This window comes from Petromyzon marinus, chromosome 18 (genome assembly GCF_048934315.1).
Source record: "Petromyzon marinus isolate PM22_M1 ecotype Great Lakes invasive population chromosome 18, UKy_Petmar_22M1.pri1.0, whole genome shotgun sequence".
NCBI lineage: Eukaryota > Metazoa > Chordata > Hyperoartia > Petromyzontiformes > Petromyzontidae > Petromyzon > Petromyzon marinus.
The window spans coordinates 14,386,438-14,400,221 of record NC_133684.1 but is presented as its reverse complement, the minus strand read 5'-3'; the positions used below and the strand labels follow the sequence as shown (position 1 = coordinate 14,400,221).

General features: G+C 45.4%; 1 protein-coding gene across 1 annotated transcript in view; it reads left to right on the top strand.

Annotated features, from left to right (window-relative positions):
* NDUFA10 (NADH:ubiquinone oxidoreductase subunit A10) overlaps nucleotides 1-10,845 on the top strand; it is a 29,929-nt gene extending 19,084 nt beyond the window's left edge. Inside the window, exons 5-10 of the mRNA XM_032956789.2 lie at nucleotides 5,069-5,190; nucleotides 5,731-5,810; nucleotides 6,414-6,468; nucleotides 7,232-7,317; nucleotides 8,281-8,389; nucleotides 9,745-10,845. Coding sequence (XP_032812680.1) covers nucleotides 5,069-5,190; nucleotides 5,731-5,810; nucleotides 6,414-6,468; nucleotides 7,232-7,317; nucleotides 8,281-8,389; nucleotides 9,745-9,813 — 521 coding nt within the window. The 3' untranslated portion in view covers nucleotides 9,814-10,845. The remainder of the gene's footprint in view (nucleotides 1-5,068; nucleotides 5,191-5,730; nucleotides 5,811-6,413; nucleotides 6,469-7,231; nucleotides 7,318-8,280; nucleotides 8,390-9,744) is intronic.
* Nucleotides 10,846-13,784: the final 2,939 nt, after the last annotated feature.

Here is a 13,784-nt window from a genome sequence, read left to right as displayed (position 1 = left end):
CCTGCCAGCCTGGAGATCGAGACACTCCGAGGCGCGTTGCAACAGAGGGCTGGTGATTCGTGGTGTTCGGGCGTTGTTGTCCGGTTGCGTTGAGACTGTATCCCTCCGTTGTTAGGGTGCATGTTGTGTAGTAAGTGAGCGCTAGGCGGTTCTTCCGTCTTCGCTCTATCACCGCCTAGTGGATGGAACGGTGGCTGGGGGTCGGGGAACCCTGCCACCCGGGTTGTGTGGGTGAAGGTGAACATACAGTGGTACCCCGGAGATCAAACTTGATTCATTCCAGACGGCCATTCCAACACCGATTTGTTCCAACACCAATTTGTACGGGTTCTGGTGCATTCCATCTCCGAGGTTCTACTGTATTTGGGTTCATCACGGCATTGGTTGTGCATCCAACGCGTCTGAATTTGTGTTATTTTTTTCTTCTCATCTCTCGCACCGGCCGGAATCCCCTCATCTCCACTACTCAGGGGCCGGGTGTCTGTTGTGTCCGCCGAGCCGGGCCGCACGAGTTGTGATGGCGCGGGCAATGCCATGCCTTTGTGTGCGCCTGCAGAAGCCCCGCCAGTAATTCCACCACCGGTGCCTCATCTGGCGGGTTGGCCGGCGGACTGGACACCTGCCAGCACACCGCCGATTCTGACGCCGACGCGGCACGGAAGAGCTGGCCGGCGTCACGCACACGCTCGCGGGGCGTGCGGATACGGTGACGGCCAGTGGGGCCGTTTCTTCGTCCTCTGCCTTCGTCGGACACGTTCCGGTGTCCCATGTGGGGAGTTGTCTTCCGTAATGGTTGCAGCCGGGTCGGCTGATGTTTTTTTCACGGGGGGGGGGGGGGGGGGGGTTATGTAGATTAGGAGTTAGTGACGTCATGTCACGCTCGCCCTCTGGTACGATGACGTCCCGGATGGTGACGTCATGCACAGGGGGCGGGACGGTGACATCATGTGAGAGGCAGAATAACAATAAAAAAAATCTAGAAAAACACATGTCAAAAATGTTATAAATTGATTTGCATTTTAATGAGGGAAATAAGTATTTGACCCCCTCTCAATCAGAAAGATTTCTGGCTCCCAGGTGTCTTTTATACAGGTAACGAGCTGAGATTAGGAGCACACTCTTAAAGGGAGTGCTCCTAATCTCAGCTTGTTACCTGTGTAGAGTAGGAGTTAGTGACGTCATGTCACGCTCGCCCTCTGGTACGATGATGTCCCGGATGGTGACGTCATGCACAGGGGGCAGGACGGTGACGTCATGTCCCCCTGGGGGATTTAAGCCGGAACCCGTCACGGGTTCAGGGTCGTTGTGGGGAGTCAGGAACGTGTGAAGTTGGGAGTTGGGACCCAGGGTAGGGAGAAATGAGCACCAGGCTCGGGGAGCATGTGGGTGTGCTAGGGACCTCCCCAGTACCCTTCCCCTGGGGGAGCGATGGGACCCCGGAGTAGGGGGAAATTGGCACCAGGCTAGAGTAGCCTGCGGGGGGTGCTAGGGAATCCCCAGTACCTTTCCCCTGGGGTGTGGAATGTAGGCAGTGAGTGTGCAGTACATGGAGTCGTGTGCGAAGAGAGGTCTTTAATAAAACAACTTGCGCAAGCCCCTACACGAAGATCTGCCTCCGAGTCATCATTTACGCCTCACCAAATGGCGTCAGAAGTGGACTTTTTCAAGGAGATGCTCTTGAAAAAGCGGAACCCACCTGTTGCGTCTTCCAACGACGCAGAGGCGGCGACCCGGGACCGGACGACCCCGGGCTCCGTGGCCCCTGTTATTGCGGCCACAGCTGGTGTGTCTACAGCACCAGTGGAGGACACACTACGCCGTGAAGGACTGAAATCCTGCAGCTCCCGCAAGGTCCCCCTGCTCAAGAAAGCACATATACATGCCGGTCTGAAGTTTGCCAATGAACATCTGAATGATTCGGAGGACAACTGGGTGAAAGTGTTGTGGTCAGATGAGACCAAAATGGAGCTCTTTGGCATCAACTCAACTCGCTGTGTTTGGAGGAATGCTGCCTATGACCCCAAGAACACCATCCCCACCGTCAAACATGGAGGTGGAAACATTATGCTTTGGGGATGTTTTTCTGCTAAGGGGAGAGGACAACTTCACCGCATCAAAGGGACGATGGACTGGGCCATGTCCCATCAAGTCTTGGGTGAGAACCTCCTTCCCTCAGCCAGGGCATTGAAAATGGGTCGTGGATGGGTATTCCAGCATGACAATGACCCAAAACACACGGCCAAGGCAACAAAGGAGTGGCTCAAGAAGAAGCACATTAAGGTCCTGGAGTGGACTAGCCAGTCTCCTGACCTTAATCCCATAGAAAATCTGTGGAGGGAGCTGAAGGTTCGAGTTGCCAAACGTCAGCCTCGAAACCTTAATGACTTGGAAAAGATATGCAAAAAGGAGTGGGACAAAATCCTTCCTGAGATGTGTGCAAACCTGGTGGCCAACTACAAGAAACGTCTGACCTCTGTGATTGCCAACAAGGGTTTTGCCACCAAGTACTAAGTCATGTTTTGCAGAGGGGTCAAATACTTATTTCCCTCATTAAAATGCAAATCAATTTATAACATTTTTGACATGCGTCTTTCTGGATTTTTTTGTTGTTATTCTGTCTCTCACTGTTCAAATAAACTTACCATTAAAATTATAGACTGATCATTTCTTTGTCAGTGGGCAAACGTACAAAATCAGTGGGGGATCAAATACTTTTTTTCCCTCACTGTGGGATGGAAACATCACAGCCAGTTATGACTTAGCTGGTTAATAACATCCTTCCAATGATTGCTCAGTTTGTACCCATCTCGGTTGAAATTGTGTCTGTGTCTATATGTAGTGTGGTAAAATACGCGGTGCGCACCGCCGGCCGAAGGCAACCGAGGGCGGTCAGGTGCGCGTGTGCAACGTAAGGTGGCACGAGCAAACCTCCACCTCATTAACGAGAGAATCGGGTGCAGACGGGGTCGGCCCAGGGTTGTATACTTGCACCGGAGGTGTCACCTGGGAGACGTGTGATAATGGGTGATTGATGGCCTGACAGGCGCCACCCTGTCTGGCCCTAAAGAGACACAAGGGAGGAGCTGGATAATTGGGAGGAGAATATAAGGAGGTGCGGGAGAGCCGAGTGGTATTTCGGATTGCTGGGACCAAGGTGAAGACATCTCGCCGCTGCCGCTCAAACCAGGGACGGACCTCAACCCTCACAAGTCGCCAGTCGGGTGATGGTTGATCCCCCCGCTCGGATCGGACGAGTGAGTGGATCTGAAGGAACGTAGGCGAGGGCAGCGGCACAGAGGGAGAGCAACTGTGTGCAAGCTCTGTGTGAGCGCAGCCTCTTGTGTGAGTGAAGCCTCTTTGTGAGTGAAGCCTCTTTGTGAGCGAAGCCTTTGTGTGAGCGAAGCTGGGTGCAAGCCTCTGTATGAACGCTGCTGTGTGCAAGCTCTGTGTGAGCGCAGCTGTGTGCAAGCTCTATGTGAGCACAGCTGCGTGCAAGCCCTGTGTGAGCTGCTGTCTGTGTGCGGAGCTGTGAGTGTGGAGCTGCTGAGAGGAAGAGCTGCCACAGGCAGGTCAGCGAGGTGTAAAGTAGATAGGAGAAGTTGGTTAACAAATTGACCGTATAGACAGGAGTGCCTACAACTGGTGCAAGAATACGGTAATAAAGTGTAAGCAGGTGACTTGTGACAACGTGTCTGACTGAGTGATTTTACAAGACACTACATATATATGGATGGCTTCATGAACGACTCTTTTGATAGCCAGTAGGCTTGCAAAGTACCTTGGTCTTAGAGAAATCAATTTCGTCTGAGCCCACCACATGAATACAATGATCAGCCACGGCCAAGATATTGGTCCTCCCGTGTTTCAGATCTGCCTTATGTTAACGAACACGGTTTAAGACATGTCGCTTAGTTTCCCCAATATAACTACTGCCGCAGACACAACTTAGTTTGTAGACGCCGGGGTATTGCATATCAGGGATGACATCCTTCACAGATGGGATCAGATCACGAATTTTATGTACTGTGTTAAATCGAACCTGGATTTTGTGGTTGCTCATGATTTTGGGAAAAAAATTAGTGACCCCTGCTATGTATGGCAAGGTGATGGTTTTGATTGGGTCCTCAGATGGTTCTTTCCCCATGTTTGGGGTGATAGCTTTACGGATTGTGTGGTCTGAATATCCATTCATCTTGAGAGCTTGGTGTACGTGTTCCAGTTCACTGGCTAGGTGATGACAGTCAGAAATACATCGAGCTCTATGCTGTAGAGTTTTGATGAGGGAATTCTTCTGGGATGGATGGTGGTGGGAGCCAGGTTTTAAGTAGGCATCCGTATGGCTGGCTTGCCTGTAGACAGTGTCCCATTGAGCCATCTGGTCTCTTTTCGATTAAAACATCCAAGAATGGTAACTTGCCATCCTTTTCCACCTCCATGGTGAATTTGATGGCTGGGTGCATGGAATTGATGTGGTTGAGGAATTGGTTCAGAGCTGGTCGGCCATGTGGCCAAATGACGAACGTGTCATCTACGTATCTCTTCCACAAAGACGGACGTAGAGTGGATGCCTGGATGGCATCTGTCTCAGAATTTTCAATGAAAACATTGGCTACAACTGGAGATAAGGGAGAACCCATTGTGGTACCTTCAACTTGTTTGTAGAATGTTCCATTCCAGGTGAAGTAAGTATTGGTGAGGCAGTGTCTCATCAGGGTCGGTACATTAGCATGCAGTCCTTGTTGGACCAAATCTTCAATAATTTGCAGTGGTATCAATCATAGGAACTTTGGTAAACAAAGATACGACATCGAAACTGATGAGCAAATCACCTGGAGATAGTGAGATGTCCTTAATTAACGATACCAAGTGAGCTGAGTTGAGTACAGCTGAGGTGGTCTTACCACTGAATGGTTGTAGACAGAAATCGGGCCAGTTTGTAGGTGGGTGAGTCAATGGTGGAGACGATAGGACGAAGGGGTGTCCCTTCTTTATTTTGAGTGTTTTTTCACTCTGTGGTTTCAAATGTATTAAAGGCAAAGGTGCAGATATGATGTTCGGTCATTTACAGGTGTGGATTACTACAACGAGCTGAAGGCGATCAGCATATGCGAGTTCCTGCCGCCACACCTGGTGGTGTATATCGACATGCCTGTAGAGGAGGTGCAGGCCCGTCTCAAGCAGAAGGCAAAGGTGACAGCACACCGTTACATCTGTCCCAGACAATACGTCCCGTGGTCTTAGTCATGGGTCGGCTCTGACCTGGCCTCTGACATGGCTCAGCTGCCTTCACAGTCGTACGAGTGGCTCAGCCGTAGCTTGGCTCGGGCTCAGGTCATGGAAATCCTGAACGTGGCTGGGCCCAAGCTCAGAGCCGTCTCAAGTTGAGCGTGGATTTGAGCTGGTTCATCTTAGCCAGAGCCAAGGCTGAACTGAGCCGTGACTAAAAATACAGGTCTATGGCTAGATTTGTAATACATTTTATACAAAGTTTCTGTTGATGCTGCTTTGGCAGCAGTGCATAATCTCGCGCAAAATGTTTGCTCTTTCGGGAGACGTGGCACTTTTGGTTGAAACGCCAACATAATTATGTTTATACATTATATACTTGTTAGATCGCTTAAATAAATCCCTTGAAGCTAGTATTTGGGACGTTTAATGTTCCATCAAAATGTGGTGGGGTTTTGTTGTGGAAAGGCATAATGTACGTGCGGTTCTGGCATTTGCTTACAGCCAGTGGAGCAGAACATCTCCCCTGCCTACTTGACCGACATTGATGCCTGCTACAAGCAGAAGTTCCTGCCAGAAGCCAGGTAATATAAGTATTTTATTGCACCACATGCACAAGCTTCCTTGAGAAATGTGTGCATCATTAGACCTCCTTTGCCAGTACCAAAATGTAATAATAGGGGTTTTCCCCTTTTTTCTGGCAACAAAACTGAAACCTTTTTACAAGGATTCATGTCTGCATTAACCACAATACCTGCAGTCAAAATGCAAACAAAAAACATACTATGATAATATATGCCTTCTGCTTGAGACGGGCCTGCACCTCCTCTACAGGCATGTCGATATATACCACCAGGTGTGGCGGCAGGAACTCGCATATGCATTATCATGATATATGCATTATCATAGTATGTTTTTTATTTGCATTTTTACTGCAGGTATTGTGGTTAATGCAGACATGAATCCTTGTAAAAAGGTTTCAGTTTTGTTGCCAGAAAAAAGGGGAAAAACCCTATTATTAAATGTGTGCATGTTCACACCACTGACAGTCGGACATATGACAGACTATAGTAATGTTGCAAGTAGAATTGCGCTTGAAGACATTACAGTTATATACGGTATACAGTGAAACTTGTCTGTCCTCTGTGCGTTAGGATGTCAACTAGCATGTGTGTCTGTCTTTGCAGAAAAGTGTCAGAGGTCTTGGAGTACAACTGGAAAATTGCAGAAGATACTGAGCGGGTAGCTTTGACAATTCACACTTAAAACATACAGTTCTTGTTTGTGGACTCGTTTACAAAAAAATTAATGGAAGTTTTGAACTTGAATAATTACCACATAGGATCAAGATCAAAAGGTCATCTGAGAGAATGCTTTACTAGGTTTCATCTGATTAACTACTCGCTGATTTTCTAAATGAGTTTCTGTTGTGGTTCTTCCTGTTTATAATCTGACTAAACCAGTTGCACCAAACCTCCAGGACTTCCTGCTTCTTTGAACGTTGTGTTTCTTCATTTTTAGGTATAGAAAGGCAGAATTATAAGTTGTGAGCTCAGAGATCTTTTGAATTAGATAACGATAATTATTATTATGATACGATAATGCATTGTATTTAAATATAGCGTCATGCTTGTAAATTACTTCTAAACATGCTGTAGAATCTTTAAAGCGCACTGTTTACACGTGTGGGAGTATATCAAAGTACCCGGAGAAAACTCATGCATGCGAGGGTGGTGACACTCGATCCCCATACAGATGGAATAGAGATGGAAATTAATACACTTGCTGTACTGCCATATCCTGGAAAGCCATGTGCAAAGGAAGTTTCACAAATGTGCATGTGATGCATTCAACTCTCACTTCCACAGATTACTGGCCACATGCAGCATCGCCACCTAGTACCTGGAATCGTGGACCGTCGCAGAAAAGTAGATAAAGCATTGGCAACAGAGAGTGCTCTTGTAGCGCATACACGTGTGTGCGTCTGCGTGAACGTGCATTACAGGTGTACGACGACATCATCAGCTTGAATTGGGAAAAGGATCCATGGAAGCTGCAGGATAACGTGACCTTGTACCACATTCGTGACTTGTAAGTGGTCTCTTGCTGAATGCTGCTTGTGATCGGGCGGCAGTGTGGCACAATGGTAACACGTGTGGCTCACAGCCAGAAGAGCCTGGGTTCAATCTCCGACTGGTGCCTTTCTTTGTGGAGTTTGTATGTTCTCCCCACTGTTCTGAATATCTTTCCTTCAGGTGCTATAGCTAATTTAAAATATACAATGTGTAGTGAGTCCAACTGAGTCGCAGACGTTGTCTTGGGAGCAACACTTTATTTCACCAACTCAACATAACATAACACAACCTACACTTGGGTGTTGAATGCCCATCTAGCCACGCCACGGCAGAACTAGACACGGTTCTCTATCCCGGCCCGGACCACAAGCTGGGTCCCAGACCGCGTGGGTAGAGGCTTCTTTAACCCGACGTGGATCTTCTTCACCAGCAACCCGAAGAGCCCCGAGCCCCTCATGGGGCCCCCGTTATATCGCACTGGGCTGGGGCTGGCTCCGCCCCTCGCCCCGCCCACCTTCTAGATCTCTCGAGCTCTTTCCCAAAGGCTCACGAGAGCTCTTTTATACCACGTGACCGCCCAGCGGCCCCCGTCCACCGGTGGCCCCCCTCCAATATCATCCGGTCACGTGTCGGCAGGTCAACCAGCATATCGTGCCCCAACGTAACCCTGGCTGGCTGACACTCCCTCTCGCTCCCTCACCGGGAGCCCGCACCGCACACTGTACGTGGTGCCTCCGTGCTGACCAGCACTCACCCAAGCCCCGCTAAGCCTGGTGGTACTACGCCCAGTAAGCAGGCTACACATCATGCCAACACATTATCTGCCGTGGCTTCGTAAGCCCGGCACCACACAGTGACATTTACAGTCACTACAAATGTAACTGGTATTGGCCATTCACCTGTATTGGCCAAACTTTCTAAATGTGCATTGATTCTCTCCCTCCTACACATACCTCCACTCTTCACCCTCTACCCCCAGCATGTCTGACAAGATGAAAGTGGCCAACCTGACCGTCACATCAATGTTCGTCCCAGAAGCCACCGTCGGGCCTTACGAAGTTGAAGAAATCTATTACTCCTACCGTAATGTGAGCTACCAACCACCACTCACCTTCACCACACCAACGCATTGACTCGTGTATAGCTCTATATTTCTCACTGCAGTATGAGTACATTGGTCTTAATTGCCCTTCAAGACAAAATTATTTCATCATCATCATCATTAGACCTCCTTTGCCAGTACCAAAATGTAATAATAGGGTTTTTCCCCTTTTTTATGGCAACAAAACAAACCTTTTTACAAGGATCCATGTCTGCATTAACCACAATACCTGCAGTCAAAATGCAAAAAAAAACATACTATGATAATATATGCATTGTCCATGAAACTGATTGGGATGGCTTTCTTTTGAGCCTCGACCCAATTGGTGCTCGACCAGTTTTGTTGCCAGAAAAAAGGGGAAAAACCCTATTATTATATCATGACAAAATTATTGTTTTTCGTTACCCATCTGTGACTGAATTGGTATCGCACCATTTATTTCAATGCCTTTACAAGTGACAATTAGAAAAGGCGCTTAGCTACGGCGACTATGAAATCATTTAGGAAGTGTTTTTCTGTAAATTGCTCCTTTATTGCCTACACTAAGTGTCATTCATTACTGTCTAAATGTGTTAGTTTTTATTAGATCAAATCTATTAGTTTTGAGTTCAACTTACTATTCCTTTGGTTAACTTTAGAAGGAACTTTTAAATATTGGTCATTCATATGCATAGACCAAAGAATCGAATAACAAAATGGATATTAACATTTTAGGGAACTTAGAATTACAGAAATTTGTAAATTAGCATCATAATAACAAGGTTAAACATCACTAATCAGACTGATGTACCTTCCTTGCCTGAGCCGTCTCAAGCATCTTGAGACCAAGCGCCTACAAGGATAGTGACACCAGACCATGCTGGGACAGGGATGAGGTGGCCTCCATATTAACACGAGTTTATACTCAAAATTGGTGTTATTTTTTTTTACCAAATACATTATTTTCCGGTTATTCCACATTGCATCATGTGTGACAGTGCAGAAAGACTTAGTTTATGCCTAAAGACTTGGTTCACCATTCATCATGAGCCCCTGAAGAGCTGGTCTCAGCGAACACACTAACCTAGAGGAAATACCCTCACAGTGCGAATAAATCTGTAACAACAATTTTCAAGTAATTTCCTGCTCAAATTAGCATCATCCCCCGCTTAAGGAATTCACATTCCTGGGGAGAGTCCATCAGACAACCACGATTGACTTCCCCTCAAATGTGTACTCGGTTTATTGAACCCCGAGGGATTGTGGGCTAAATCAATCCCTAAAACAGGATGTGAACTTGCAAGCTTGATTCGAGTGATTAATACAAATTTTTATATAAATGGTGACACTTTTGTTTTTCAGCTGCCTGGGCGGAAATACTCACCAGGATACAATGCAGATGTGGGTGACAAGTTGATCTGGTTGAAGTAAAATCAAAACTACACAATTTCATCAACACTTGCTTGAAAGTTAATGTATAACATTTAAAGACATGCCCATTTCCTTGAAGTTGAATTGTCCCTTAAAGAAACGCTGTTCCAAATTATACTTGAATTTTTGATTAGGCCACGTGATCAGACCACATTTCTGTTAATACAGCCAAGCGAGTAAATTGTCATGCTTACAAATGTTTTATGCAGCAGTCATTGTTGTTGAAAGATAAATTATCTTAACCAAATTCAGCAATTAGGTACAAACCTACATCTTAATATCCTCTAATATGAATTATGTTTGACTTATCATAGTGACTCAATATTCTAAATACTAAAGTCTTGATTTTACTCCCATTCTCAGATATGCACGTAAATAATATTGAACGTTTTCGTCAAAATGCTAAATAAAACCTGACTCCTAAATGAAGTTGGTTAAAAAAAATGTTTTATTGTGTCGGACTGCTGAAACAAGAGTACCATACAATGAAGATGCAAACCTGTTTCAAGCAATGACTTGCATACTGGTTACCAACTGCGCTGGCCAACTGGTAGCCTCGAGTATGTTACAATAGTCTGCAGGGTGGCGCAGTGCCTAGTTTCGATTTCTGAATCGGGCTCCTGTGTGGGGTTTGTATGCTCTCCATCTGTTCTGCATGGGTTTCCTCTGGGATCTCTAGTTTTCTCCCAAAGAAAAAACACAATTTAAATGCAAATTACTCAATTGGGATTACACATAACAACTTTGTCCCGATGGAAAAAACGTGGCAAGACTCTCCTGAAAAATAGTATTGAGACTCGGTGAGGCTTTGTTGGATAAACGAGCGTAACCAGAGTTGTCGGTATACGATGCACGCGTGGTGTCTAAGATAGGAAACACCACTCGTAAGTTGCAGAACCCTTAGTCTAGCAGCACAGATGTTGTAGTCATTGCGCACTCTGCTATCTATGGATGCTCTCTTCAGGCACATGGAGTGGCTGCTGCTGAATACTGATCAATCTGCGGTTAATAAAGGTTAATCTCAGTTGTAAACGTGTGTTGTTTTCATTTAAAGCCTGTTTTGGATTTTCTAAATTTATAACGGCAAGCTCTTTCAATACAGAATTTTTTTCATATTCAAAATTCTACATATGATCCTTATGGCAGGACTCCGTGATCCCATAAGCTCTTACATAAACATAATGTAAATTAAAACTTTAGTTTAAATTATACCAATGGGTTTGAATGATGGTAGCAAGTGTTATATTATGCCTTTAAAACTGAAAACTACTTACCTGCAGTACCTCTTTAAATACACTATCGAACAAATTATTTACACCCCTCTGTCAATCGTGTTTCTCTGTGGATTTGTAAACACACTTTGTAAACAGTACATAAAATAGTATGCGTTTTCAATGCGCTGTTCATATTGTAACAAGCGTTTATACCAATGTTCTACAGTTGGTCGCCGCTCCACTTATCCGCATTGATACGAGCGGTATGTGGGGACTATGAATTAACCGCAAAAAAACCTATCTGCACAGAGGCATACGGACAATAGAAGTATTATCAAACAGGAGGAATTAACGGTGCAACGCATCTCATCTGTTAAATATCTGCAGGTAATAGGATTGTTATCGATATATCCTGGCTGCAGACATTGGTAGGTCACAAATAATAATGAAGATGAGAGCAGTTTAACTGCATACCGCTATGACAAATAAAGGACTTCAGTCGTGTAAGCAGTTTGAGCAGCTTTGGATAAGACTAATGATACTGCCCATACTCGAGCATGGAGTGCATTCGCTTGTTCAGCTCTTCTGCGCATTCGTCCTCGCTGCGCTTGGACGACACGACAACAGAATGATCCGCGCCAGGTGGGTCGCCGCGTGTATGTGCGCGGTGGGACGGAGTTGCCAAAAATAAATGCATTAATTGCGATTTTCACTTCTGTTTATTCGGGACCCCGGGGTCCCGCCATGAGGTTCATATGTCGAACAGTAAATACATTTAATTGGTATTTTTGACACTTGTCAAGAGCATTCTCAACTATGTTCATATGCATACTTTTGTAACTGATAAATTATGGCGATTAGTAATCATGCCCTGCATTGAACTGAACTGTACACTCTTCTGCAAGTTTATACGTTTCAAGTCAGGGTATTTCCCATCTCATTGCTGTCGCAGCCTGCCAGATTTTGGACATTTTCTGTACTCTGGCACTGGGTGAGGTTAAACAATATTTATATGCTCAAATTCCCCATTTGGGTGCAGTATTCACGCTGTCGTGGCTTATGAACAGCAGTGGTCCCCGGGCTGCTGTTGTCCAAGGGCCAGTGGTGTTGCGCCGCAATGCCGTGAGATATCTGCGGAAGTGCTTCAGATGCTACGATTTATAGTGGGTTTTTAAATTAGTAAAATTTCATTGGTGCATGGTGGTCTACAAACGCAGGTTGAAGGGGTTGATAGGGACAGCTCATGGACCAAGAAGGTTGTGGGAACCCACTGGCTTGGAGAGTAACATGGGAATGAAACGTGAATTTCTATTTAGTGGAGATGGGTAAACCACACCAGAGTTGAATATGACCATGTTATTCTGTCTTCTTTGGTTCTTTCGGTAAAGTCACGTAGAATGATAATAAAATAATAAATTGATAAAATAAAATAACAATAATATTCTCACGACGTTTCGGCCACAACACAAGCGGCCTTCATCAGGTGAAGGGGGCGAGACTGTCTGGTAGGACAGCGCTGGAGTGAAAGAGCCACGTTCAGATACGGCCTTTAAGCTGTGTGAGAGGAACAAAGCGCCTTGACAAAGGAATTAGCATATAATTTAGCATTGAAATGGCTGAATGATTAGCTTGTGACTGGTCACAGAAATAGCTATGTTAAAAGTTAAAGCATACACACCCGCAGAGGCACCCATTGTTAAAGGGATTAGCATAGAATTTAGCATTGAAATAGCTAAGTTAAGGTATACACATCTTGACAATGGAATTAGCATAGAATTTAGCATTGAGATAGCTGAGTGATTAGCTTGTACCTGCTGCAGAAATAGAGCTTGTACCTGCTGCAGAAATAGCTACGTTAAAGTCAGAGCATACACATTCACCAAGGCCCTTAGTACAAATCAAACAGGAGAATTTAGCATTGAAATAACTAGGCGAATCCAGCATTGAAACAACTGAGTGATTAGCTAGTGACTGGTCACAGAAATGACCACATCTGAGCTATTCACAGTACTATATAGTGAACCAATAAAAACTAAAATATAAATTACCTTCATGTTATCAATAAACTCTATATTCTCCAATCAGCTAAGCTACCAACAATAAGTCGTTATATATCACAATGCTATATGGCGAAAAAATGGGTGGATTCTTACCCTCAAATTTCAGCACCACGGATAGCTACGGGCCCCGTTCAGACGGACGAGTTCGTCCATGGTCGGAACAGAGGAGGGGGAGAGAGACAGCTGCGAGGCCCTAGTATGCTCCATATTGTAAAACTATACCATTAACCGTGGTGTGAGAGGTATTAAGAGGCAATGCTGGCGAAAGAGCTGCGGTCTGAAGGTCATCGTAAAAATACAATTAATTAAGAACAGAAATGATTTAAAACATCTTTCCAGTGGTTACTAAGCCTGAATCCATCTTCTCGGTTGAAATTGTCTCTGTGCTTGTATATGTGAATGGCCTCATGAACGAATCTCTCATGGTAGCCGGTTGGTTTGCAAAGAACCTCCGTCTTGGAGAAGTCAATGTCATGTGAGCCCACTGAATTATAACAGTGATCTGCCACGGCAGAGGAGTTCGTCCTACCGTGTTTCAAGTCTGCTTTGTGTTCGCGGATGCGGTCCGAGATATGTCTTTTGGTTTCTCCAATGTAGCTACTACCACAGAGGCACTTTAGTTTGTAAACGCCCGGGTACTGTACGTCTGGAACAGCATCTTTTACAGATGGAACTAAATCACGGATTTTATGTACTG